At 50.5% G+C, this 25,182-nt stretch overlaps 1 protein-coding gene across 17 annotated transcripts in view; it reads left to right on the top strand.

Annotated features, from left to right (window-relative positions):
* The window catches only part of BTRC (beta-transducin repeat containing E3 ubiquitin protein ligase), a 187,150-nt gene extending 178,795 nt beyond the window's left edge, over positions 1-8,355 (top strand). For 16 of the 17 annotated variants that reach the window (XM_064269423.1, XM_064269422.1, XM_064269424.1 and 13 more), the window contains 2 exons: positions 2,226-2,418; positions 4,673-8,355. In XM_064269423.1, coding sequence (XP_064125493.1) covers positions 2,226-2,387 — 162 coding nt within the window. In that variant the 3' untranslated portion in view covers positions 2,388-2,418; positions 4,673-8,355. The remainder of the gene's footprint in view (positions 1-2,225; positions 2,419-4,672) is intronic. The other variant, XM_064269425.1, reaches the window with a different exon arrangement.
* The last annotated feature ends 16,827 nt before the right edge of the window (positions 8,356-25,182 follow it).

Below are 25,182 nucleotides of genomic sequence, written 5' to 3'. Positions count from 1 at the left end.
TCAATGCAGAAGGATTAAAAAGATAGCCTGTAGAGAGTTACAAGAGCATTCACCTAGAGGCCCTAGGTCCACCACCCCATCGAAACTCAAGGTATTTCTTTTTCTTAGCTAGCGTTTTGTTCATGAAATTTATCATCTCATCACGGTTTTAATTTAAAGTAGCTATCATTGGAATTCAGTTTGACTGAACAAGACAGCATGATTAATGTGACCTAGAGGTATTTATTTCTAAGATACAGGGGGGAAAACAAGTAAGGCATCTATGAGAACAAAATTCCAAATACCTTTCTGATAATTTTCTGTCCTTCTTGGCTTCAGCTTCAGATCTGCTATGTGATAATGATTTAACTAACATACCAGATTGAAGTAGCCTAAAGAGACATGACAGCTAAATATAACATATGATCCTGAATTGGATTCTAAAGAAAAAGAAGCAGAGGTGTTTATTTGTTTAGGCTATAAAAGGCATCTGCTGTTGGGGCTTTTAGCAACATTTGAATGGGCTCTGTGGGTTATGTGATTGTATTATATTAATGTTAATTTCCTGACTTTGATAGTGGCACTATGGCTATGTAGGTGTGTCCTTGTCTTTTAGGATATATATACTGAAGCACTTGGAAGTAATGGGCCATCTTGTCTGAAACTTACTCGCAGGTGGTTCACAAAGTGTGTGTGTGTGTGTGTGTGTGGTGTGTGTAGAGAGAGAAACGTTAACAGTTTGGGAACCTGGATGAAGGGTAGGTATACAGTTCTTTGTGCTCTTCTTGCAACTTTAAGCTTGAAATAATAAAATAAAAAGTTAGTGTGTCGGGGCGTAGTAAGTTCTAAGAAGAAACATCAGGCTAAGGGAGTAAAGAGTGATGGGGGAGCTATTTTTATATAATGGAATCAGGAAGAGTCTCTCTGATTGGAGGATATTTAAGCATGATAATAACAAGCCATTTAGTTATATGGGGGAAGAGTGACCCAGGCAGAGGAAACAGCAAGTGCAAAGGCCCTGAGTTGCTGGAGTATGCTTCTGAGGTACAAGAAGGAGACCAATATAATTGAAACAGAGTGACCAAGAGGAAAACGTTAGGGGTGAATTTAGAGCAGTAGTGGAGGTACAGGCCATATCATGGTAGGACCTTGAAGACTGTGTTAAAAGTTGTGAATTTTACCCCAGGTAACATTGGCACATTGACACAGTGGCTGCAACGATGGGCTCAAGCATAACAACGATTGTGAGGATGGCGCAGGACCGGGCAGTGTTTCGTTCTGTTGTGCATAGGGTCGCTATGAGTCGGAACTGACTCGACGGCACCTAACAACAACAACAACATCGGCATGTTTTAAACAGGAGTCACATGATCTGTGTTACATTTAGAAAGGATTATAATAGCAATGGAGTGGGGGCAGGAGTACAAGTTAATAGATTATTAAGTAAAAATAAGCACAATAAAAATGAGCAGAAGATTTGAACAAAAAGGATGTGAACGGCAAATAAGCATATGAAACGATGTGCAACATCATTCATCATTAAGAAAATGCAAGTTAAAGCTATAACGATAAAGTCATATAACGATACGACTGAAATTTTAAAAACTGATAATCCAGCACTGGCCAGGATGCAGAACAGCTAGAATCTTCACATTGCTGGTTAGAATGTGAAGCGGTACAGCCACTTTAGAAAACAGTTTGGCAGTTTCTTATCAAGCTAAATGTACATTTACGATATGACCCAGCAGTCCCACTCCTAGGTCTTTACTCCAGAGAAATGAAAACCTGTGACCACACAAAGATCTGTATACAATTGTTTATAGTAGCTTTATTCATAATGGCTGAAAACTGGAAACAATTCAAATGTCCATTAACTGGTGAATGGATAAAAAACAGTGGTAAATCCATTAAATTGAATACTACTCAGCTATAAAAAGGAACAAATTATTGATACATGCAACAACATAGATGAATTTCAGATATATTATACTGAGTAAAAAAACACCAAACTCAACCCCCAACATGCACAGACTTCTTTTGACATGTTGCTGGGTTTGTATCCTTTTGATTTTGAGCAGTTCAGATTCTTATCCTCTCATGCTGTTCTGCCTATTGCTACCAATGTGAGAAGGATCAAGTATCAAGCTATATTTTCTGCGGGGGAGGCAGGGGAGGCCCTAGGTCCCTGAGGAAAGGTCCTGTAAGCAGATGTCAATAATGTGAAATTTTTGTTTCTGCTTCTTTAGGAGCATTCTGGAAGAGTTTTCCGACTCCAGTTTGATGAATTTCAGATTGTCAGTAGCTCCCATGATGACACAATCCTCATCTGGGACTTCCTAAATGATCCAGCTGCCCAAGCTGAACCCCCCCGCTCCCCTTCTCGAACATACACCTATATTTCCAGATAAATAATCATACACTGACCTCATACTTGCCCAGGTATGAAAAAGAATTGTGTGCACAGCACTGTGGGTGGGAGATGGAATATTGGCTGTAAAGTGCTGCTAGCTCAGTGAGCCCTCTCATGCCTGTTGCCTCAGGAAATCCTGAAAAGCAGGGGAGACAGACAGCATGAAGACAACGCTGGGGCTGCCACATTGGATACTGCCTTTCATCAAGGGAGCCAGCCTCAGTTCTAGATGATTCTGGGATCCACCTTGTATAGTGGAACTAGTAACTCCTGCCCTATCTAATAGAGTTGTTTTGAAAATAAAATGAGATTTGAATCAGTTTGAAAACTAAGAGTAATGACACAAAAGCCTGTGGTTTTGGTAGTTCCCAGATCAAACTAGTACCTATATAAGAGCCGTTTTGAGCCAAGTAGATAATCTAATGTGTAAACGGAAAAAATCTCATAGTTCTGCCTTGTTAGCGTCATTTGATTATAAAAGCTAGCTTTTTTATGCTTATCCTCACTCCCCTCCAAAAAGGAAGAAACCTGTCTTTTCACTTTGGAAGTAGAAGTCTCTGGAAGTTGGTGAGAACTCTGTATATTGTCCTACACAGATCTCTAGCCTCTCTCTGAGGCAGGAAAAATCCTCCAGTACCCAGGCTGTCTTACGGTATATTCAGATCGTACCTGATGTCAGCCCTAACCAGCTCAAACACACGTTGTCGCTTGTTAGTTGTTGTTAGGTGCCATCAAGTTAGTTCCAACTCATAGCAACCCCATGTACAACAGAACAAAATACCGCCCAGACCTGTGCCATCGCTAGCTTGGGAAAACTGCGCCAGCTGCTGTGCACCATTGCTGCTATTGTGATTTCTCTTTCTCTACACACATCTCAGTGCATGTGGCATAAGTACACGTTTACTATTCTTTTCTGCACATATTTTTGTGGTATTTCTTCTGCGTGGGATGGTTCTTGCCCTGCCAGGCTCAAGTCAGTGCTCACCACTCTCACAGACAGCATAGAAGGAACCTAGAGGACACGTAACAGTAGCAATCAAACTACTACCCAGTTTTCCCAACAGCCTCCTTGACCAACTCAGACAGGGCAAGTAACTTCCCAGAGCCTTAGTTTCCTGACTAAAATGAGGATTGCAGTACTGACCTCATAGAGCTATTGTGAGGATGGCAGTGAGATAATACACATAAAATCCTTAGTCTTTAGCACAATGCCCAGCATGTAACACGCCCTCAGTAAAAAGTAGTTATTAATATTGTAATCATCATGTACCTATCTCCTCCTTTTGCCAAAACTTTCTCTTCCTTAGACTTCTATGGTATTTTACCATTACTAATATTCTTCCTGGCTGTCTGTTTATGTATCTTTCCTCCTTTCACGCCCAGAGCATAGACAGCCCCTAATGGTCTGTATTGAGTTTTTCTCCCTTCTTCAGCTGCCTTATCTATTCCCACTGCTTCAGCTTTCATCTTGATGTAGATGACTTTCAGATTTGTGCCTCAGTCTCCTGGCTGCATTTTCTGCCACCATCTACACATCTGTCCTTGAAGGCTCCAGAAACACTGCTAGTACAGTGCAGCCACACTGTAGGTATCCTCCAGCCAAACAACCAGTCCAGCTTCACCCAACTCCCCCGCTTCTGTGAGTGGCACCACTGAGGGACAGACCTTGGAGCTGTCCTTGACTGCTCTACATTGTTGGGAGCAGGTGTGAAAGCTTGATGCTAAGCTGAATATGGTCAGTCTTAGTTTCAAGACGGCAGAGTCACTCTCCTTGAGCACCGTGACCCCGAGCTTGTTAGTGAGCCCAGCCCTTTGTATACATCCCAAACAGGCATGTAACCTTTGACAGAAGTTCCTGTGTGGCATGGGCAAACCGGGCATTAGGAAGGACCCCAGGCATTTCTCACAATCGAGCTAAGTTAATGTCCTTTTCCTCTTAGTTGTTGTTAGGTGCCATCGAGTCAGTTCTGACCCATAGCCACACCATGTACAACAGAACAAAACTGCCTGGTCCTGCGCCATCCTCACAATCGTTGCTATGTTTGAGCCCATCGTTGCAGTCACTGTGTCAGTTCATCTTGTTGAGGGGCTTCCTCTTTTTCCCTGACCCTCTACTCAACCATGACGTCCTTCTCCAGGACTGGTCCCTGCTGATAACATGTCCAAACTAGGTGAAACAAAGTCTCACTATCCTCGTTTCTAAGAAGCACTCTGGCTGTACTTCCAAGACAGTAAGAAATTTAGGGAAAGGGGCTAATAACTGTTTGCTCTGTTTTCACACAGGACTCGTTAAAGTTGCGGTATTTAATGTATCTGCCAATGCCAGGATGAGCAACAACAGTAACAATCAAACTACTACCCAGTTTCCCCGGACTAGCCGAGGAGCGGAGCTTTGAGACTCCTGTTGGGACGCAGTTGGTCTGCAGTCGGCCCAGGACGGTCTACTCAGCACAGCTGACTGCATCAGTGCTGCTATCAGAAGATGTCTTTATCTTTCGTGGATGATTGGAACTTTTAAACCTCACTTCCCCCTCCTCTCTTCCCCTCTGCACCGTTTTTCCCCATTTGGTTCCAGACAAAGATGACCTATAAATATATTTAGTGTTTTGCCAGAATCTCTCTTGCTTTGCCATTAAGCAGAAGAACTAGTTACCCTGTATAGCCTACTGGGAGAGACCCACTTCTGGGAAACAGGGGATGTGACTTCAAGCCAGACAGTACCCAGTGTCTCCCTGTGAACTGCAGTAGTGTCCAGCACCTGGCAAGATCAACCCAACCCAGTCCCACCATGCTTAGGAGGAGACAGCGCTCTTTCTGTCTAGGCTCTGGGGCAAGAGGGGGAGAGGAAACCAAAACGTGCACACTGGAGGATCTGGGCCTCTTTCCTTCCTCTTCCTTCTCGGTGTCTGCCCTTCTTTTCCCTCCCTTCTGCAGCCTGCTTCTCTGCTCCACTCAAAGTATGTGAAGAGAATATCCTCAATTAGCATGAGGCAGATAAGCCAGAACATGCAACACTTGGAAGAGTTAAATGCAGTTCAGTCAAAATTTCAAATCCAGTCTTTTGCTGCAAGTGGCCTTATATGGCAACAATGGATCCTTGGACATGGTATTCTCATCATATTTGTACTTCTCTCTTCTCCCCCCACCCCTACCAAAAGAAAAGGGGCAGAAATTTCCTGGGCTCCATCAATTGCTGCATCTTTCCTGGACTCAGCAGTCTCCTCGATTCCATGTAGGGTGTGGAAAGGAGTTGCTGATTGCATTTCCGCTCATTAAGGATTAGATGTGTAATAAAAAGCATTGTACTTCATCTTAAATCACAGCCAAGGCTCAGCCTACAGAAAGGTTTGAAATGGCCAGGGCTGATCCCTCCGTGCATTTTGCATAATGGTTCACGTCTGTGATTTCCTTATCAGGGCATGTGAGCATCCAAGCGCCCGCATAAGACCACACTTAAGAGATGGTCAGGAGTAAAAGCTGATTTTTTTTTTTTTTTCACTTATACAAGTAAATAGCATCTCTCAAAAAATCAATCTAACCATCTCAACTTTGCTCTGCAGAATGTTCTGCTTTTCCCAGACCCAGTATTTATAAAAGGGCAAAGCTGCCAGAGAGAGGATCAGGGTGAAGTTTGGCACACAGGGTTTATCAATGGGGCAGAAACTGCCTTCTCTTTCCTTTTCTTCCTCCTCCTGGCCTTATTTTGCTTTCCACTCTCCCCAGCCAAAACTGTTTCTCCGCAGTTGATAAACAACCTCAACAAGTGGACCTCAGTAATGGCCAGGCTGACATGGCCACTTGCAAGGCAGCTGTATGGGCTTCCAAGCCAATGGGCTTCAGGTACAAAGGCACATTTGCCATACCAACCTGGGAGCACAGGGTAATCTATTAGCATGTGCCCAGCTTGTTCCCGGAGGCATGAGTGGGCCTGCAGGAGCAATCTTACATGGCATGGGCACACCCATCAAAGGCCCCAAGGCCACAGTGCAGTCTCAAGTTTCCCTTGGAAGCAGAGCATTCAGGCCCATTGTTTCCATTCCTAATCACAGCAGTTGTGTAAAAGACAGAGACTTTTTATCAGTGGCTGTAAAGACAGCAGAATGGGAGAGAGTTGCAGGTGACCTCAATGCCAGGCCACCTTTAGTTCCCCAGATGGAGAGGGGAGAAGAAAGCATCTTCACTCTTCCCTCTGATTTGCAAGAAGGTACCCTCTTTTCCAGACTGAATATTATTAATACGTATAGAGGGACAGGTTATGCATATGCACTTTTCCTTTCCTGGCTTATCAGTACTTTTGAGCTTTGAGTTCCAAATTATATTCATCAAATATTTCCCAGTGTAATGACTTGCCTTTGCTTGGAAAATAATTTGTGAGTATAATTGCCTTCCCAATTACCCAAATGCTGTGGAGAAATGCTTTCTATTTAGCCACTATCAGGATTCTTGTCTGTTCTTTTGACTGTTAATGGCTTTTTGATTCATTAAGAATTTTGCTACAGATGATGGCAGGAGGCTGTCAGTCCTGAGACACACACAGGTCAAACATGAAAGAGGCATGGATTTTTACCTGTTTGAAAATGTCCAATAGCCATAACTTGACTAACCCTTCTGTTATATGCTGCTATTCAAAAGTGGGAGCTATTGAATTTTCATTGGTGCCCAGGGTATGGCTGTCCCATTGAGGTTCAGTGGAGGGTGTATTGTTTCTAAGACGGTTTTGAAGCTTGTCCAGTGCACCATAAATGAGATCGAGGGTGGGCCCTGCAGGTCTGGAGCCATCAGCTCAGCTGGGGATATTCTACAAGTTGTCCCCTCTGCTGTTGATGGAAATGGGAATGAAGTTAAGTGGTCTGAAAAACTTGAATCGTTCACATTTCTCAGCTCTGGGGGTCATTTACCAGTTCATTGTAGAAGAAATAATCAGGTAAGTAGAAGTTCATTTCCAGAGAAGGTAAACCCTACTTACCATCTCTGCATGATTTCGGTGGAAATTGATTATCACCAATCCCCAGCTGGGCCGGAATAAATGTAAAGTTTGACCTTTTTAAAAAGAAAAGAGAAACAAAAAGACTCAACACACTTAAAGGAATGGTAGAAAAGGAGCTGAAGGTGTCCCTTGGCTCTGAAATGTAAAGTCTCCGTTGTAGATTAGTCCCTCTCACTGAAGTTTGCTTTCCATCGTGAGGCCAGACAAACCTTTCGTGCAGATGGGATGAAACCCTTCAAAGGCTGGTGAGGTGCACGTGCATGCACCTGTCCCTGTCATGGGCACGTATGACCCCTCGGTTCACACTGGAGCTGCTCAGAGAGAAATAGCATGCCTTGCTACACGTGTATATTTTTACTGCTAAGAACATTCTTATACCTTCTTAGATGCAATTTGAAAGTGGACATTAACTGTGAACGGGGGCCTTCTGTACTTGTTCGTTGGCAAAATTCTTTCTGGTGACTCCTAACTTCAGAGACAGGGGCTCTCTTTGGAACCCTATTGACAAGTAATAAAGTCAGGCTATCGTAACTCTAACTTGTTTTTAAACTGAAAAAGACCTTGAAACCCTGAAATCATTCTGTTTTTTGCTTGAGTAAGAAAAATTCTTTTTATTTTCCTTTTGTACAATCAAAAGCTGAAGAAAACATGCACTCTCTTCCCTTGCTGTCTCCTAGTACCCACTGGTCTAAACAGCTGTGGTTGGGCTACTCCCTTATTTAGCACTTGGTTGTGTACAGAAACAAAGGGCTTGGGATGAAGGGGTGGTGGGGAATATTGGAAATAATTAGGATGATTTTTTTTTTTTTTTTCCTAGAATTGGATTAGACACTTTGGTGTTGTTGGCCTTCTTAGTGTCTTCATTTGCCTTAGATGGTAATACCTTCCTGCCTAAAGTGGGAACAATTCAAACATGAATAGTGCAGGCCTGAGGGGCTAGGCAGCAAGCTTGATTTTGAGGAATCCAAGGTCCTTATAGGTGAAACAGTGGATGCTTAGATACCCACCCCCTGTGGCCACCATATTCTTTGACCATCAGGTTTACTATATGACTTTGATTCACATTCCTCATCTATTACCCCAGTTGTTTGAGTTCAGTAGACTTTGCAGGAGCTGGTGAACATGAAAAGGTGCCCTTGCTTCTCCTTGCCTTCCGTTCTTCTCTCCTAGGATAACTCTCATCCCTAACAAGTCCACCCAAAGACTGCAGGCTGGGCTAATCTCCCCGGCCTTCCCCCACATAGCTGAGCCCCTTGCTTTAACTACAGCCTCAACATAATCAGTGCTGGAAAGACAGCACTCTTAGGGGAGATCACGCTGAGTTTTGCTTTTTGTTATCCTTACCTGTAGTTCATTTGTGACTTCAGAATCCTTGGAGCTGAGGAGAGAAACCAAAAAAGCATGATTATGGCTACGTGATTCATGGTGAAACAATGCATTGATATCTAGAAACACCTTCTGTTGGAAGTTGTGTACCTGTGATGTAAAAAGTCCTAGAGGCAGATGACATCTAAGATACATACTTTCCAGCCAACCCAGCTGACTCCCTTTGTTCCTGATTGGGGGTGGGCGTGGGTGTGTGTGTGTGTGGGTGTGTGCGTGTGTGGGTGTGTGCACACATGTGTATGTGTGTTAAGGATCAGTGCAGTAAATGGCATTATAAAATGTTAACTCCCCTTCTACCCCTTTGCTTTTTGGGGCACTGGAGGAGAAGACCAGCTATGGGGGTTAGACCTCTGGATACTGAGGAAACTAACACCTTCCCAAATTAGCGAACGCTCAAGCCCAACCCATACTGATCTGGGAGATACTCTGTTCACTCCAGCTCCGGGGGTGGGCCCAGCAGCAAAGGTGAGCTTCCTGGAGAGCTTTTGGTTGGTTTAGCTCTTTGTTCTCTAGACCCTTAAGTACTGACTGCTTTGACTTTTGTGATTATGTTATGTGATGTGTAGTCAATGTACCAATATGTTCACAACCTAGGATCATGGTAATATAGTGTTTTTGGTTTTTTTAACTGTTCAGAAAAAGTAACTTAAATTACAAATATAAGATTAAACCGAATTTTGTAAGTGTCTTCTCTCTTTGCCCCAATGTCCAGAGGAGAGTACCTGCTGGAGAAAGACTTGGCAATTTGCTCCTGTAAAGATTACAACTTAGGAAACCATATGGGGCATTTCTACTCTGTCCTGTAGGGTTGCTATGAGTTGGAACCGACTCGACAGCACATAACAGCAACAGATTTAATACTTTTAAGATAAATTGACATGGAGAAAGCAACTTCAAGATAAATCAGGGCAGGGTAGTATGAATAAATACAGGGTCCCTGGCATGTAGTGTTCAGCGTTGAATTGAAGCTGAAATGATGTAACTTGTGGACTGGTCACCATTGCCTCAGCTCCCAACCTGAACCCAGAGTTTAAATGTGTTTCTATCTCCTCAGTGGGTGGGAAGACTTGGATTTCCCCTGCATCCCACTTGACCAGTTTATAGACCAGGGAGCTCACATTTGGGAGCAATTTCCAGAGACTCCAACAAGCTAGACCATCTGGGTCTGGGGGATAACATTGTTGCTCCTGAGTGGGCCTCTCCCTCCCCTCCTTACATCAAACCTATGGAGATAGGTACAAGGTTGCAGGCAGTGGCAGGAAGGACTGTCTTCCCTTCTCCACCTTCACCCTCCAGTGTCACAAGCAGGACCCTTGTCAAAAATTAACCCATCCTCGTTTCAGACCTCTGGCTTTAGTGTTAATATTCCTTCCATTTTGCCCGGCTCCCTGGCTTATGTCAGCCTTGTGTTCTAATTGCATGTCAACCACGTGGCCATCAGAGCTTCCTCAGACTGGGCAGTGCCTCTTCGGATGTAGAAGGCAGGGCTTCAGCATAGACAGCCGCGCACTGAGCTATCACTGCTAGAGCTGGAAGAATAGCAGAGCGCCATGTGCACCCTGCATTTTGCAGAAGAAGAACCTGAGGAGCAAGAGAAGGGACCAGCATTGCCCAAGACCACACTGAAATCTACTCCCTTACAACAAAGGGCAGGCAGCACCCTAAGGAGAGAAGCCTGGGAGGTAGGCGTCAGCGGATACTGCTCTGGGGCACTCACCAGCTGGGCTCCCTCCCAAGCCCAGGGTTTGAGCAGAGGCTGAGTCTAGAGGTTTATGGGCCTCACCTTCTAATCCAACGCAGAACTCTTCCCCCTGGAAAGGTAGGGCCCAAGGGCATGCTCACCCCGAAGCCACTGTTTCTTCCTGCCAGGCTGGGCCTGGAATCTCTGTCCCCCTTTAAACCTATAGCTGTGCCACCATGGGCAATGACTAAGGGGAGGAGACCCCTCTTCTTCATGATTGGCTCTTGCCAATTAAGAGCGTTTTATTAGGCTGCTAATTAAAGGCACTTCGTTAGCAGCGGGAGAGGCCGGGTGGGTGCCTGGTGAGATGGAGCTGAAGCCAGGAGAAATTGTTTTCCTCCCCCCATGGAACCAGAGCCTCTCAGGGAACCCTCTCACCCCCCAGCCTCTCCCCCCTCTACCTACCACACCCCTTGCTTTCAATTAGCAGCTCTGAGGGGAGTGAGGTCATTACTAACCCCAGGTCAGAGGGCCCTCTCCAGCCTCAGGCCCTGTGAGTACAGCCCCCAGGAGCTGTCCAGCTCCCAGTGCACCTTGTTTGGGATCTGGCCCCTGGGAAGGAAGGGCTGGGATGCCCAGTGGGGAGTGTTCTCTCCCCCTCCCCGAGGAATGGCCATTTGCCCTCCAAGCAGCTGGTGCAAATGTCCCTATCACCTAAGCCATCTCTAGCAGTTACCTATCAAACCTGATGACCAGCCACTTGGTTACATGATGTGAATCTCCATGCCCCTTCTTCACCAAAGGCTCACGATGTTAGGTAGGAAATGTGACCTTCCTACATGTCAAGGACTGTCCCCAATCACTTTGCAAGAGCTGAGCCCTCATCGACCTAGAGTGGGTGGGAGGGTGGGGTTGCACTGGCTTCACAATTTTAGCCACATGGAACCATGAGAGACTCTTCCTTGGGTCCTGAACTCTTCAGACACTTCAGGCACTTCCCCCATGGTTCAAATGAGCCCTAGGCAAGTCACCTTCCTCCAGCAAGAGAGGAGGGCCTGGCTATGACTAGGCACATGGGGCTGGCATGCATGGTCACCCAGAGAGACACTTCTCCAGACCCCTCCCTGCCCCATCTTGCTGCCCCCCTCACCTCCTCACTTAACTGCAGAATTAGCACCAGCCCAGGCTGGGAGGACAGATTTATGGCTGGGCCTGCCTCCCTCCATTTAACCCGAGGCTGGCCCAGGCTCCAGACACTAGATTAGATTTTTGACAATTAGAGAGACTAATGGGCACATAGCCATCCCCAGAGCCAGATATCCAGCAAGGCCGTCCTTCAATATCCACTACTGGCCGGCTGGCCCCTCTCCCACCACCCTCCTCTCCCTCCTGTGGGTGCCCTGTGTCCTGTGCCCTGGCTTGGGATGCTCTCCTGTGGTTTCTCTGGCTGTCTCCCTTCCTGCCTTCTCCTTCCAACCCCCTGCCCAGTGCCAGCTAGGCTCTGGGACCCTGCCCCTCAGCGCTGGCCTGTCTTGTCCTTCACTCCTCTGGCCTTCAGACACCTGTCCATCGCCACCTTCCCCAGTGCCCATCCACCTGTAATCTTTCCATCTGCCCCAGCAGATTGCAAGCCCCTTGAGGGCAAGGATTTGTGCCCTATCAGTGGACCCTGAATGCTCCACACAACCAGCTTCATAATGTCTGTTGTTGCCTGAGACTCTGTCTCCCTGTTTTCCCTCCCTCTAAGCCACTGGGTCCCCCAAGCCCTCCCACCCTGCCCTCCTGGCCCAGGCCCAGCTCTGGCCTGGCTCTGCTGCCGGTGAGCCGGGTCCCCTTTCCTGCAGCCCCCAGCTCAGGCTAGTCTTTGGCTGGGCGGGTAATGAGATTGCAGTAAGTAGTGTTGGGGGGTGGGAAGCCGCTCACATTCACTCAGGCAGACTCATAGCTCTGTCAGGCTGATTGGTCCTGAGTGGAGGCACAAATGGCCCCCCACGGACAAGCGGAGATTGGTTATAAAATTACAAGCATTTGTTCTGCTGTCAGCATCCTTCCTCTCTCCCCTCGGCCTGCCTGCCTGGGCTCCAGGAGGCCCCCACCCATCCCTCTCTCCCCTGGGGTCAACCCACACACTGCAAGGACAGGGACCACCAGGGCAAATGGGGCCAAGGGGCTGAGGCCACTGAGCTCCCCATCCAGCCAGGCCTTCGTGCTTCGGCCCTGGAACGGTGGTGCTCACGCTGGCCTCAGTGACCCTGACCCTGCGCTGGAGGGTTCTTCATCCTAGTCCTTGAGGGTAAGTAGAGGTGGGGGCCTGGGGCAAACAGGCCCTGGCATCCAGATGCCAGATTCCAGGAGAGGAAGAGGTATCCTGAGTCCCAGGCCTCCTTGGGACAACCACAACCTTTAATGTGTGTAGTGGGTAGGGGGAGTTCCCCTGCTAGAGGAGGGAATAGCTGAACCTTGGTCAGTCCAAGGAGCCCACCTCACCCTGCTTCATATGGTCAATCCCTCTCCTGCACCCTGACCCCCAGATAAGAACAAAAAAGCCCTTAGGGGAGCTCCCCCTGGTCCCTGAAACCTGGGCCAGACTACAAGCCAACATGGTCCAGCAGACCTTTGCTGTGGTTACTCCTCTGTGGGTTGAATCCCCTTGGTCTGGCCCCTGCACCAACCCTCAAGGGCAATGGCCATCACATCCTCAGGCCTTTGCAGGGGCCCAATTACACCTGAGCAGGTACGCCTTGAAGCCCTGTTTTGCACTCTCCTGACCCTGCTCCCCAGCCTGAGACAGAAACACCACCCAGTCCCTCTTACCCTGGCCTCTCAGCTTCCTACCTACCCGGATTACCCCTAAAAGGCCCAGCCACTGGCCCTTCCACTCCAACCTCAGTCTGTTTGTGGGTCCCTTCGGCTTCCTGTCTGGAGGCACCAGGGCACCTGTAATCAGCTGGGGGCAGGGGGTGCTGCAGGGAGGGTTTCCCAGCTTAGAGAGGGCACTTTAGGGGGCAACATCTCCTGGCTGCTGTCTGCAAGATGCCTTCCTGTCATCCGTCATTCATTCTCAGCCCAGGATGTATTTGCTGTAATTACATCTTTAATTAAGTGGTGACGGCTCATTGTTCACCAACAATGATGGATCAGATCCTTCTGCTTGCTATCCTCCCTCTGTCCAGCACCCTCCAGGTCAGCTCTCCCCCAACTTTAGGCTTGGGAAGGATGCGCGAGGCTTGCTCTCTTTCCACTGAGCCCTGCGCAGAGGCCTGGAGCTGCAAGAGTATGATTGTGTGGTTTTGGGCCCCTGAGGGCCCCAAAGGGGCTGGTTAGACCCTGATGCCTCCACCTCGGGCTCCCTGCAAAAAGGCTGCAGGTTTTTTGGTGGCCACCAGATGTCTCCTTGGTCCAAACTGGCCTGTCTAGGGATGGCTCCATGTTGCCTCACTCCCCGGCACAAACCATCATCACCGCCTCCAAACCTGCCCCTGAGCCCCACACCCCTCACATCCGCAGAATCTGATGAGCACAGAAAACCTCACAACTCTGGGGTATGTATGTGGGTGGCCCCATCTTCACGTTCCCCTGTGAATTCACCAGGGTCTCTGCCCAAGGCCATATCACCCTTCCCCACACCCAAGCCCACCCAGACCTTATGCCTGGGCCCAAGTCTGGGCAGGTCAGTCAGTAGAAGAAAATCTGCTCCCAGACAGAGGGGCCCTGAGCTCCTCAGTGGAAGCCAGGGGCTGCTGGAGCCTATGCTGAGCAGAGGGGGCCCAGGAACCATGAGGAGGCCATGTGGTGGTAAGAACCCTAATCTGGGTTAAAATCCCAGTGTGGCTGCCTACTAGCTGCATGACATTAGGTGAGTTCCCTAAGCCCTCTGAGTCTCAGTTTCCTCACCTATGAAATGGGGATAAAGTCAGTGCCCTACCTCGTAGGACTGTTGCAAGCGCTCACTGAAACCTTGCAAGTGAAGCAAAGAGTCCAGGCTAAATTGATGGAAGCTGCAGGTAAAGGTGGGGGCTGAGCAGCTATGGAAACTGATCTCCAATGTGACTGGGACCGTGGGCACAAAGTGCTGGGAGATAGACTCAACCTCAGTTTGAAGAAGATTCTGCCAACACCAGGCACTGTCGAGCACAGAATGGTGGGGGTGGCAGGGCTGTGAAAATGTTGGGGTAGGATTAGGCCCATGGCATTGCCCAGAATATACTTACTGCTCCGAACCGGTTGGCTTCCTTGTAAAGGCTGCAGGGGCTCTTGCCCAGGGTGGCCAGGGTGGGGCAGAGTAGGCCCTGGGACCAGGTGGGCAGCCATGCCCTGGCCTGGCCCAGAGGGAGGGGCAGGGGAAGACTTGAATGCCCAGCAGAGTTCAGCCCGTGCCTTCTCTTTAAGGGGCTGGCCTTGGAGATAGCAGGACTGGGAAGCAGCCCAAGCTTCAACCAGGGCTTTAGGAAGGGTCCAGGGTGGAAGGGGAGACAGGGAGGACCTTCTGTCCATTCTACGTTCCAGCTCTAAAATTCAGTGATTCCCTTCCCTCCATGGGGCCCCGTCATTTCCGACAGAGCCTCCCTGATCTTGGTGACCCTCTCTAACCCTTGGGAACCTCTCTCTAGAGTGGCTTGGAGGCCCAGGCTAGAAGGATGAGTCGTACCTAGCGGTAAGTATGTGCAACATTACATATGTATATTGGAGAGTAAATAACCCCAAAAAGCGCCTTGTAAATAGACTCCGAGTTTATCCTTTATTAATGAGGCACCGAGTGCCCCGCTGTTTTAGAGCAGCGAGACTTTCATAATATCAAAACCTAAATTACACTTGCGTCTCTCATCCCAGGGACAAGCATCTTTCAGCTCTGTTTGCAGAGTGAGTAAGCAGGGACCCCTCCTCGCCTGCCTGGCGTTTGTTGGCACCTTTCTCCTGGCTGGAGTGAGGGTGGGAGAGGATGTGGGTGCACACACACACTGAGCCCCCAGAGAGCTTTGTGTCTGCAAAGGCCTCAGGGTCCAGCCGGTGAGGGCTGCCCAGGGTGCTGGCCTGCATTCCTTGTAAGGGCTATAGGATGGAGGGGTTGCCCCCAGGCTCTGGGGTTTGGAGATGTGGCATGGAGCACTTTTTCAACATGGGGCAGTGGACACTTAAAAGCTCTGTGACCAAATTCCCATCTCTCAGCTTCAATTTCCCTAGGTGTGAAATGGGATAATCATTTCTTCCCCAGGGGGTGGTTGTGAGAAGTGCTTGGGGCTTGGTGCATAGTAGGTACTTCAGAAATGTGAGCTGTGATGATGACGATGATGGCGACTAACTCCTCTCTTGAGGAAAGGTCTCCAGTGTCTTCTGTTCAATTTCTGGAACAGACCGCATGTGAGGCCATGGAGCCCCAGATGCATCTGGGCATCGAGAGCCTGTGCTGAAAGGGGTACATGCCTATCTCCCCGCCCCACCACCACCATGTTCAAGACCTGACTCTCTAGTGCTGCTCAACTCTGAGCACAGCACAGCAAGGAGTTGAAACCCTCTGGTCGTCTTGATCCCCTGGGTCCAAGACCCTCTCAGGCCCCTTGGGAACTGTATTTATCCTGCCCGAGGCCCAGGCCAGGCTGGGCTGGGCGGGCAGGTGGGCAGCAGGCGTGCATGGGCAGGATTTATAGCCTGGCCGGCTGGTCTCCTGGTACTTCAATGGGCATCGTGTCGAATCTGTCCCATTATATGGACAGTTGACTTTAATAGTCATTGTGTGCTAGCTCACAGCCCAGCAAACATCGCGGGGTGACACCCCCTCCACGCGAGCCGCCCGCTCCCCAGCCACACAAGGCCCATCCGTACAGTAAATTAAAAATATGAATCACTTCTCCCCACTGCCTCCCCAAACGCTCATCTTGTCAGCCTCTATGTTGCCTTCATTTGTATTACCTTAATTTAATGTTAATTATGGTCTTCATTTACAAGGAACAAGCAAGCCCTGCTTTGCCAGGGGACCTTCCCCCTACCCATTCCCCCTCAGCCCAGGAGGGAAAGGCTGGGGGAGAAGGGGAATTTGGGGGACTGCAGAGGGGGTGAGGAGGGGAAACTAAGGGTAGGATGTGAGACAGCATCTGGGCCATCAGAGCCTGGTGGCCATTCTGGGCGGGACTAGGAGGACCACCACCTCCCCCATACACCCTGTCTTCAATTCATTCAACAGATATTTATTGAGCACCTAATATGTGCCAGACAACCAGAGACCAAAGAGATCGGGGGGGTTAGCGGAGCCCTCCCTGTCATCCTAAAGTGAATGTGCTAGAAAGCAGCATCAGCAAGACATATCATCCATACTCCAGGTAGGCGGGCACCTGGCTCAGCCCAGAAGGCATTAGGACACAGATGAGGATCTTCTCTACCTTCTAAGCTTTCCTCTTGGCTACCGATGGCATCTCTGCCCCAAACTGTCTCATACTCCTTCCAGGCGGGAAGTTCTTTCTGGAGTCTTTCCTGAATTCTTCTTGCTGCAGATCACCCTAGACTCAGAGCATGAGTGGGACTAGGAGTAGAAAAGCGAGTCCCCTCCAGGCTACACTATCTCTGGAGGGTTGGGAGGAAGGCATTGGGGAGTTGATTGCTCTGGGTTCTGATCACTTTGGGGCAAACACACACTTCATGTGCTAAAGCATACGGACAGGCTTCTCTGGACCACACCTAGAGGTTAGGAGGGAGAACAATATAAAATATGATAATATCAGAGCTCATTTTTTGAGGGGAGCCCTGGTGGCACAAGTAGTTAAGAGTTTGGCTGCTAGCCTAAAGGTCGGCTGTTTGACTCTCCTTGGAAACCCTATGGGGCAGCTCTGCTCTGTCCTATAGGGTCGCTATGAGTCGGAATCGACTCAGCCACAATGGGTTTGGTTTTTGGTTTTGGTACTATGTGCTGGGCACCAAGCTAAGCCCTTCACATGCATTCTCTCAATCCCCACTAGAGCACGTCCAAGTCAAACCTGGTGGCGCAGTGATTAAGAGCTACAGCTGCTAATCAAAATGCTGGCAGTTCCAATCCATCAGCCGATCCTTGAAAACCCTATGGGGCAGTTCTACTCTGACTTATTGGGGCACTATGAGTCAGAATCAACTCAACGGCAAGGGGTTTGGTTTTCTTTTTTTTTTTTTTTTTTAAGAGTATATCCAACATACCAAGGATCATAAAGATGGTGCAGGACCAGGCAATGCTTTGTTCTGTTACATGTAAGGTCACCATGAGTCAGAACCGACTGGAGAGCAACTAACAACAAGAGCGGGTCCACAATAAAGTGGAAGCTCCATGAGGACATTGCTTTATTCTGTTGTATTCACTGATCTCCTCAGTACCTAGAAGAGTACCTGGGACACAGTGGGTGTTTAACAAATATGTATTGAATGAAGGAAGGAACATTCATTCCAAGAAGGTACTCTAATCAATTTCTCAGAGATGGAAACTCTGGCCTAGAAAGGGAAGTAGAGGAGCTGGGTGGGATTTGAGCTCCAGGGCCAATGGGGCAAAATGCCACCTACTTTCCACTCCGTCATCCACCACCCCATCATCTCACCACCCAGCCCTGCAGACTTGCCCAAAGCCCTTGTTCTGGAAGGCCTGAGAGTGATGTGTGGCCATTCCTGTGCTGCCACATTGGGGGTGGAACACACAGTCTCACGCATGCCTGCATAGCCTGTGGGGGGCTCAATAAATGTTGAAGGCTGATATCACACGTGTGCACACAGGGAGCTGGCAGAAGGCCACCGGCACTAAAGCTGCCATTAACCACAATCCACCTACACACACACACACACACGCGCACGCGCGAGTTCTCTTCAACTGGGGATGAGGAGTTCCAGCTGGGAATATCTGCTTGACAGATGACGCTATTCTGAGTTCTGAGTGTGTTATCTGCTTGTATCTCCCTCTTAGGGAGCCTTGATCCACACCAGGGACATACGTCCCCCTAGGTTCAGTGTGCCCCCTCGGGTACGTGTGCATGTGTGTATGTGCGTGCGCGTGGGTTCAGCAGGCCATGTGCATGTGTGCGCGCCTGGGCTCGTACACGCGACAACCTCCTCCCCCCACCCCCCCGCCTGTCAGCGGCGCTGATGACATTGGCGCAGAGGAAAGTGATGACAAATGCCCGTTATCACCGAACTAGGCCGATGACAAATGGGCGGGCGCTCGAGCAGCCCCATTACGCTGTAATAACAGAAGATGGATGGCCTGGCGCCCCCCTCCCCCCTTCGGCCCCCCTGCGCCGGTAACGGGAGTCGGATCCGCCCGCCCGGGAGGGAGCTGAGCCACCCCCGCCGCTGCGGGGCCGCCAATCACTAAGGGGCCGAGCCGCCCAGGCCGAGGAGGAGCCAGGAGACCACGCGGCCGCCCGCCCGCGGCGGAGGAACAAAGCGCGCGCTCAGCTGGGGCTGGGGGCGCACTGGGCAGGCGGCCTGCCGGTGGCCAGGGCACGCAGCTGTGCACACACATGGCCTGCACACACGCCAGCCGCCTGTGTCCTTGCACGACGCACCTGCAGCTCCTGTCCAGGCACAACTCCGACCTCACGGGACCACCCGCACCTGCCTTTGTGTGCATGCATGCATACACATCTGCCACCCAGATCTGGGTACACGCTGGCCAGCTTGGGTCCCTGCACACACAGCCATGCATATCCACACACCTGTAATCCATGCACGCGCCCACAGAAACCACTTATGTCCATGTACTTCTATGCACCTAACATGACCATACATACATGTGTATGGACACACAGACACATAAGCAGCAAATGCTTGTGCATGAACACAAGCCCTTACACACACTCTGTGCACACAGATCTGGGTCTTCAAGCGCACGCACATGCAAAAGATGCCCACATCTGCACCAGCAAACAGCCGCTGCCGCACCTCAACTAGATGCTGCAGGGGTTAAAATGATGAATATGACGCCGTTCCTGTCTGCTATACTTTTAAGTCTACTGTAGAAGGGCAGACAAATGGATATGAGTGAAGGCAGAAGGTTATATGTACTTTGAACCCAAGTACATAGTTGGCGATGTGAGATTTCCAACAGGAAAATCAGGAAAGGCTTCCTGGAGTAGGTGATTAAATGAAGAGTAAATTTTCAAGAGGAACTAAATTCTGGGTCTGTGGTATGGAGATGGGAACGTGTAGAGAGTGTGTGGGGCAAGGAGTCTAAGGGGCCAGGAGCCCAGGTGAATGGTGTTGGGTGAGTGGAGTGGGAATGAGACTTATCAGATAGACTGGGGCCAGGAGGTTGGAGCTGGGGAGTGGCTGGAGGCTAGGAAGCCAGCCAGGAAGGCGGGGCAAGTCCAGTGAGAGACCTAGGAGGCACCCGTGTACAACCCCTGCATCCACACAGGGACCCATTCTTGGTTTAATGCTTTGCCATCTCTGTCTTGAAATTTAATAAGGAGCCCCTTATTATTATATTTTTATTTTGCACTGGGCCCCAAAAATTATGTAGCCAGTTCCAGAGCCAGGGACCTTCCAGGTTTCCAGGCTGAGCTAGGAAGATGGTAGAAGGAGCAGGCTTGAGGAAGAAGACAGGGAGTTTGGTTTGGGACAGGGGTTGTGAGAGAGGCTGGAAGTGGAGTAAGGGGTTGTGGGAATGGGTGAAGATTTGGTGTCTGCATCCTAAGATGGGGAGTTGATGCCTTGCATATGCCTCTGCCCACACTTGTTTCTACTCTGCTGGAGTTCACACCACCACACACCCCTAGGGGGGCCTCTAAAACATACCCATCCATAAGCTTGCTAGGATATAAGCTCTCCAGTGTTGCCTCTGTGTCCCCAGGGCCTAGCACATAGTAGGCACTGGGACTTATTTGTTGAATGAATAAATGAATGTATGAATGAATGAGCACACAGAAGTCCACACACATATACACACTGGGCACCCAGTGTCCCCACCATGAGGGACACGTGCAGAACTGAGTATGTTCCCACCCTACCATCGCTGTCCTGTACATCCTCTAGGATTGTACTGTTACCCTCAAGAATATCTATGCCTCAGTGGCCCTCTCACTGGGGGTCTGCTTTGCCCACAGAGCTGGATAAGAGTTAAGGATGAATAGACAGAGGGAGGAGCCCAGGGAGGACTGGGGTGGTGGGGCTGGGGAGAAGTTATACTTCAGAGCCAGAAGATCTGAATTCAAGTCTCAGCAACTCCATCTACTGACTGCTCCCCTCTTTGTACTTCAGCTTCATTTACGCTGGACCTTGGATGCTGAGACTGATTATTATCGGAGCTCTATTCAATCAGGAAACCCTGGTGGTGTAGTAGTTAAGTGGTATGGCTGCTAACCAACAGGTCGGTAGTTCGAATCTGCCAGGCGCTCCTTGGAAACGCTATCGGGAAGTTCTACTCTGCCCTATAGGGTCACTATTAGTCAGAATCAACTCCACAGCAGTGGGATTTTTGGTTTTATATTCAATCAAGTCAGGCACTGAGAGGACACTTTCCTTTCCCCCAACTCTGGCAACCCTGGGGTGTCAAAAATAGACTGGGGGGCCTAGGGAGTGACCACGTGACCTCAACAGGCTTGGCTCCACTCCCAATAGAACCCAGGTGATCTCGGAGTTGAGACTTAGGCCCCTGCCTTCTGCAATCACATGCGAGCAGGGACAAAGGGCAAATAGGAGGTACCCCCTAAGACTGAAGTAAACACTCTGACTTCAGGTAGCTTGGGGTGGGGGCAGGCAAAGGACACCTCCAGAGAGATGGACCAGGGGAACAGGCTGGGCAGACAGGGTGGATAGGAGGGGAAGGCACCAGGGTTCCTCTCTTCTTCTCTCAGAGGGCGCTCTGCTTTCTGCCTGACAAGGACTTCATCTGCCAACTCCTGTTTTCCAACATGGGACTTTCTCCTGTCTACGGAAAGGAGGAGAATCCTCAGGACCCCCATCTGTCTCCCTCACCCTCCAGTGACCCACTTTGGGTCTCTCCTGTATGTTCTGGTCCTGCCTCCCCCGTCCCCCGTCTCAGTTGTATTACCATCCCCTCTCAGGGGGTCAAGAAGGCCCTCAAGCCCCCAGCAGGGGGACTGCAGCGCGTGGTAGAGATGAGAGGGGATGCTGGGAGGGAAGGAGTGGGCCGGCTAATAGGCCTCGTCCCTCCTCCCGTCACCAGTTCACTTTTTCTGTAGCGTTATTGACCCGTCATTAGTTATCCATCCCAGGTCGTCGGGCCCGGCCCAGCCATAAATCATGGCGGCCGTAGTGGGGGGTTACAGACGGAGCGATAGCTCGCGGGACACTGGCGGAGAGCTCACCCTCCAGCACAGCACCCTCCCGCCCAAGTCCGTGCAGAAGGTCCCAGACTTGGGGGGGAGCGTCCCCCAAGGGACGGGGTCCCACCCACCCCAACCCTCCTTCGGTTCCTCCGCCACTCTCCCTCTCCATTTGCTTCTCCAGCGCCGCCTCTCCCTCTATCACTCACTCTTCTCTCCATCTCTTTCCTACCCCGCCCCCAGCTCTGAGTTCTAGAAGTCACCAAGGTTGAGGGGCGGGGGGAGACTGGGGGATGTCACTAGTTACTTGTTCATTCGGTTGTCCAACCCCACACAGTCTCCCAGTTCCAGGAGCAAGGACAGAACTCCCCCGGGGGAAACAGAGGCAGAGTCCTGACCAAAGGTGAGTCTGGAGAAGGGATCCCACCCGATTCACCACCAAGGTCACCAGCCCAGGCAGTCCTGGATCGGCAGCCCCTGCTCCCCTGTCCCCCTGCCGGGTGATGGAAGGATCTAGCCACCCACGGAGGGGACGCAAGACCCACATCCCCCTCGACCAGCTCTCCTTCAGCGGGGCGGGGGACCACGCTGCAGCAGCGCAGTCCGTACCCTCCTCTCGGCTCAAGCTCGGAGAGAAGCCCTCCTTGGCAGTCTCCTCCTCAGCACCCACCACCCCTCAACCACACCCCCCACCTCCGGCCTGCCCGAGCGGCCGGGCCTCTTCGCCGGTCCTCGGGCGCCCTCTGCTGGCGTCTTCCGGAAGCGTTCCAGTCGGCCTCAAGTCCCGCCCCACCCCCAGCCCGACACACTGGCTGCAGCCGCCAGGTCGAGACCCAAGGCCCGGATAATTCGTTGTGGGCATCGCCTCTGCCCCCCGAGGATGCCCCATGAAGCACTTCCTCGTCCGCCATCCGCCTCTTCGGAGCAGCCGCTCCCATGCCAGACCCCAGAGAAGCCTGTTGGTCCTTTCCCATAGGGTGTTGGGAGTTGGGGCAAGAAAGGCAGAACTTGAAGCATGGGAGGTCGGAGCCTATCTGTTGCCAACCGAGTCAGGCTCTGGAGGAACGTCTGCGGTCCGCGCTTATTTCTCACAGGGCAGTAGGTGGGGTTCCTCCAGGGCACCTCCCTGGGGCCCTCCCCTTTTTCTTGGTGGTTCAGGAGCTTCCTGCCACCGGCACTTGGATGGGGGAAGGGCGGAAGGCTCTCAAGGTTCTCAGAGGCTCTGAGGTAGAAACTGCAGTCCTTGGCCCTTGAGGCGAGGGAGCTGGGGCTGCCCAGCCTTCCTTCCCTGGCAGAGAGAAGAGGGGCATGGCCTCGGGGTTCCCTCCCCTGGGCCCATACCCTGAGGGTCCTGGACTTCTCCACCGGTTAGCTTGGGAAGAGGGGGAGCCAGGCAGGGGTGAGTCCTTTCCAGTGGGGTATCTGTTCTGGGAGGTAGGTAGGGGCGGCCCGACCAGAGGCCCCAAAAGGGCCGTATGGCACTGAGCCCAAGGTCTTAGTGATGAGAGAGGAGTCTTCAGGGGAAGCCTGGAGCTGAGGGAAGGCTGGCTGGGCTAGACGGTCATCAGCCTTATGGTGGAGTCCATGTGAGGACAAGTCGGGCATTTGGGGGTGGGGGGAGCTGTGAGGGTGTGGCCAGGTGTGTGCAGGACAACGTGTGTTTGGACAAGTCAGGCACATGTAGGGATATATGTGAGCTATAGAACCAGGACCCCTGCCTCTAGGAACTTGGGGAGTCAGTGCCTCCAACACCACTAATTCCCTAAAGGAGGTCGGGAGGGGGGAGGGTTCCATCTCAGGGCAGAGTGGGCATTCACTGATTCAGGACCCTGGGTTCCAGGGACTGTGTCCTTCAATCTCAGTGTTAGGAACCCTCGGCAGACCTGAAAGCCCAAGGATCCTTGGTGGGATATATGAAGGAAGGAGGGAGAGAGGTTAGGACAGAAAGCCCAGCTAGATCTGGGCCAGGGCCACTCCCAGAGAAGCTGGGCTTCCAGAGTCCCAGAGATCTGAGTTGAAACTCAGCTCTGCTTCTCACATGCTGTGTGACTTAAGTAATTGAACCTCTCTGGGCCTCACTGCCCTCATCTGGAAAATGGGGATAGCACAACTACCTCTAGGGCTGTTGGAAAGGTTACAGGATATAATCCATGAGCAGGCCTAGGTTAAGGGTGGACCAACCAGCCCAGGAGGCAGTCAGTCAACACTGCTGAAACCTTGCCGAAATACACCAGCCACATGGTATAAGAAACTCAGGCCTCCTCACTGGAGACTCCTTCCATGACTTGCAAAATGTCAATTGGTCTTCCCTAATCTCTGAAGAAGTAACCCTGGTGGTGCAAAGGTTAAGCGCTCAGCTGCTAATAAAAAGGTTGATGGTTCAAACCCCCCCAGTGGCTCCAAGGGAAAAAGACCTGGGAATCTGCTCCCATAAAGATTACAGCCTAGGAAACACTATGGGGCAGTTCTGTCCTGTCATAAGGGGTCGCTACGAGTAGGAATCGACTTGATGGCACCTAACAAAAACCTCTGAAGAAACTGGTGCCTTCCAGTGGGAATCCCAAACACCTTTTACTGGCACCCATCCAGGTCCCATAAATAAATATCGAATACATATTTTTCAATGACTGTGGCTGGGGGAGGGGACTCTGGTTTGAAACGGCACCAAATTCTCAGTCTGCTCATAGTGTCCACATTCTGCAAGGCCCTGACTGAGCCAATTCCACGGAAGATCTTCCTTTCAAGGACCCAGCTCTGTGGAGAAGTGGGCTCTGGGAAAACCTCCCCCCACCCACCCTGGCCAGAGAATTCACTGCTCCTCAAACCACAGGGTCCAGACCCTCCCTGGGTGGGAAGAAGTCACAATGTAAATGTTTACAAGGGTTTGGTCCCAGGTAAAACAATAGGGAGCCGTGAGGGAGCCACCAGGGAACAGCTGCACACGTGAATATGAGGGGAGGGAGGTGATGTGGATAGAACCCCCAGATCTCTTCCGCCTTCATCCCCCCTCCCATCATAGGAGCCTCCTAAGACACCCTTTCCCTAGGCCCAGGTTATTTCTTTTCTATTGCTGCATAACAAATGAGCACAATTTAGGAGCTTAGAACGACTTTCATTTATTATTTTACAGCTCTGTAGGTCAGAAGTCCAGGCCGACTCAGCTGGATTCTTGGCGTAGGGTCCCACAAGACTGAAATCAAGATGGCAGCAGGTTGGGCTCTGACCTGGAGGCTGTGGGCAGAATCTGCTCCCATTTTCACTCTTGTTGACAGAATTCAGTTCATTGTGGTTGTAGGACTGAGGTCCCCGTTTCCTTGCTGGCTGTCAGCCAGGGGCTGCTCTCAGCTCTCAGAGGACACTCTCTGGTTCTTGTGCTCAGCCCCCTTCATCTCATGAATCCTTCTCACGCTTTGAATCTCTCTGAATGCCCCTTCAGCTACCAGCCAGAGGAAACTCTCCTTTTAACTGTCTCGTGTGACTAGATTAGGCTCACCCAGATGATCTCCCT

Source organism: Loxodonta africana, chromosome 16 (assembly GCF_030014295.1).
Source record: "Loxodonta africana isolate mLoxAfr1 chromosome 16, mLoxAfr1.hap2, whole genome shotgun sequence".
In the NCBI taxonomy this organism is placed as follows: Eukaryota; Metazoa; Chordata; class Mammalia; order Proboscidea; family Elephantidae; genus Loxodonta; species Loxodonta africana.
Note: the sequence above shows the minus strand (reverse complement) of the source record. Positions and strands in the feature narration are given on the sequence as shown.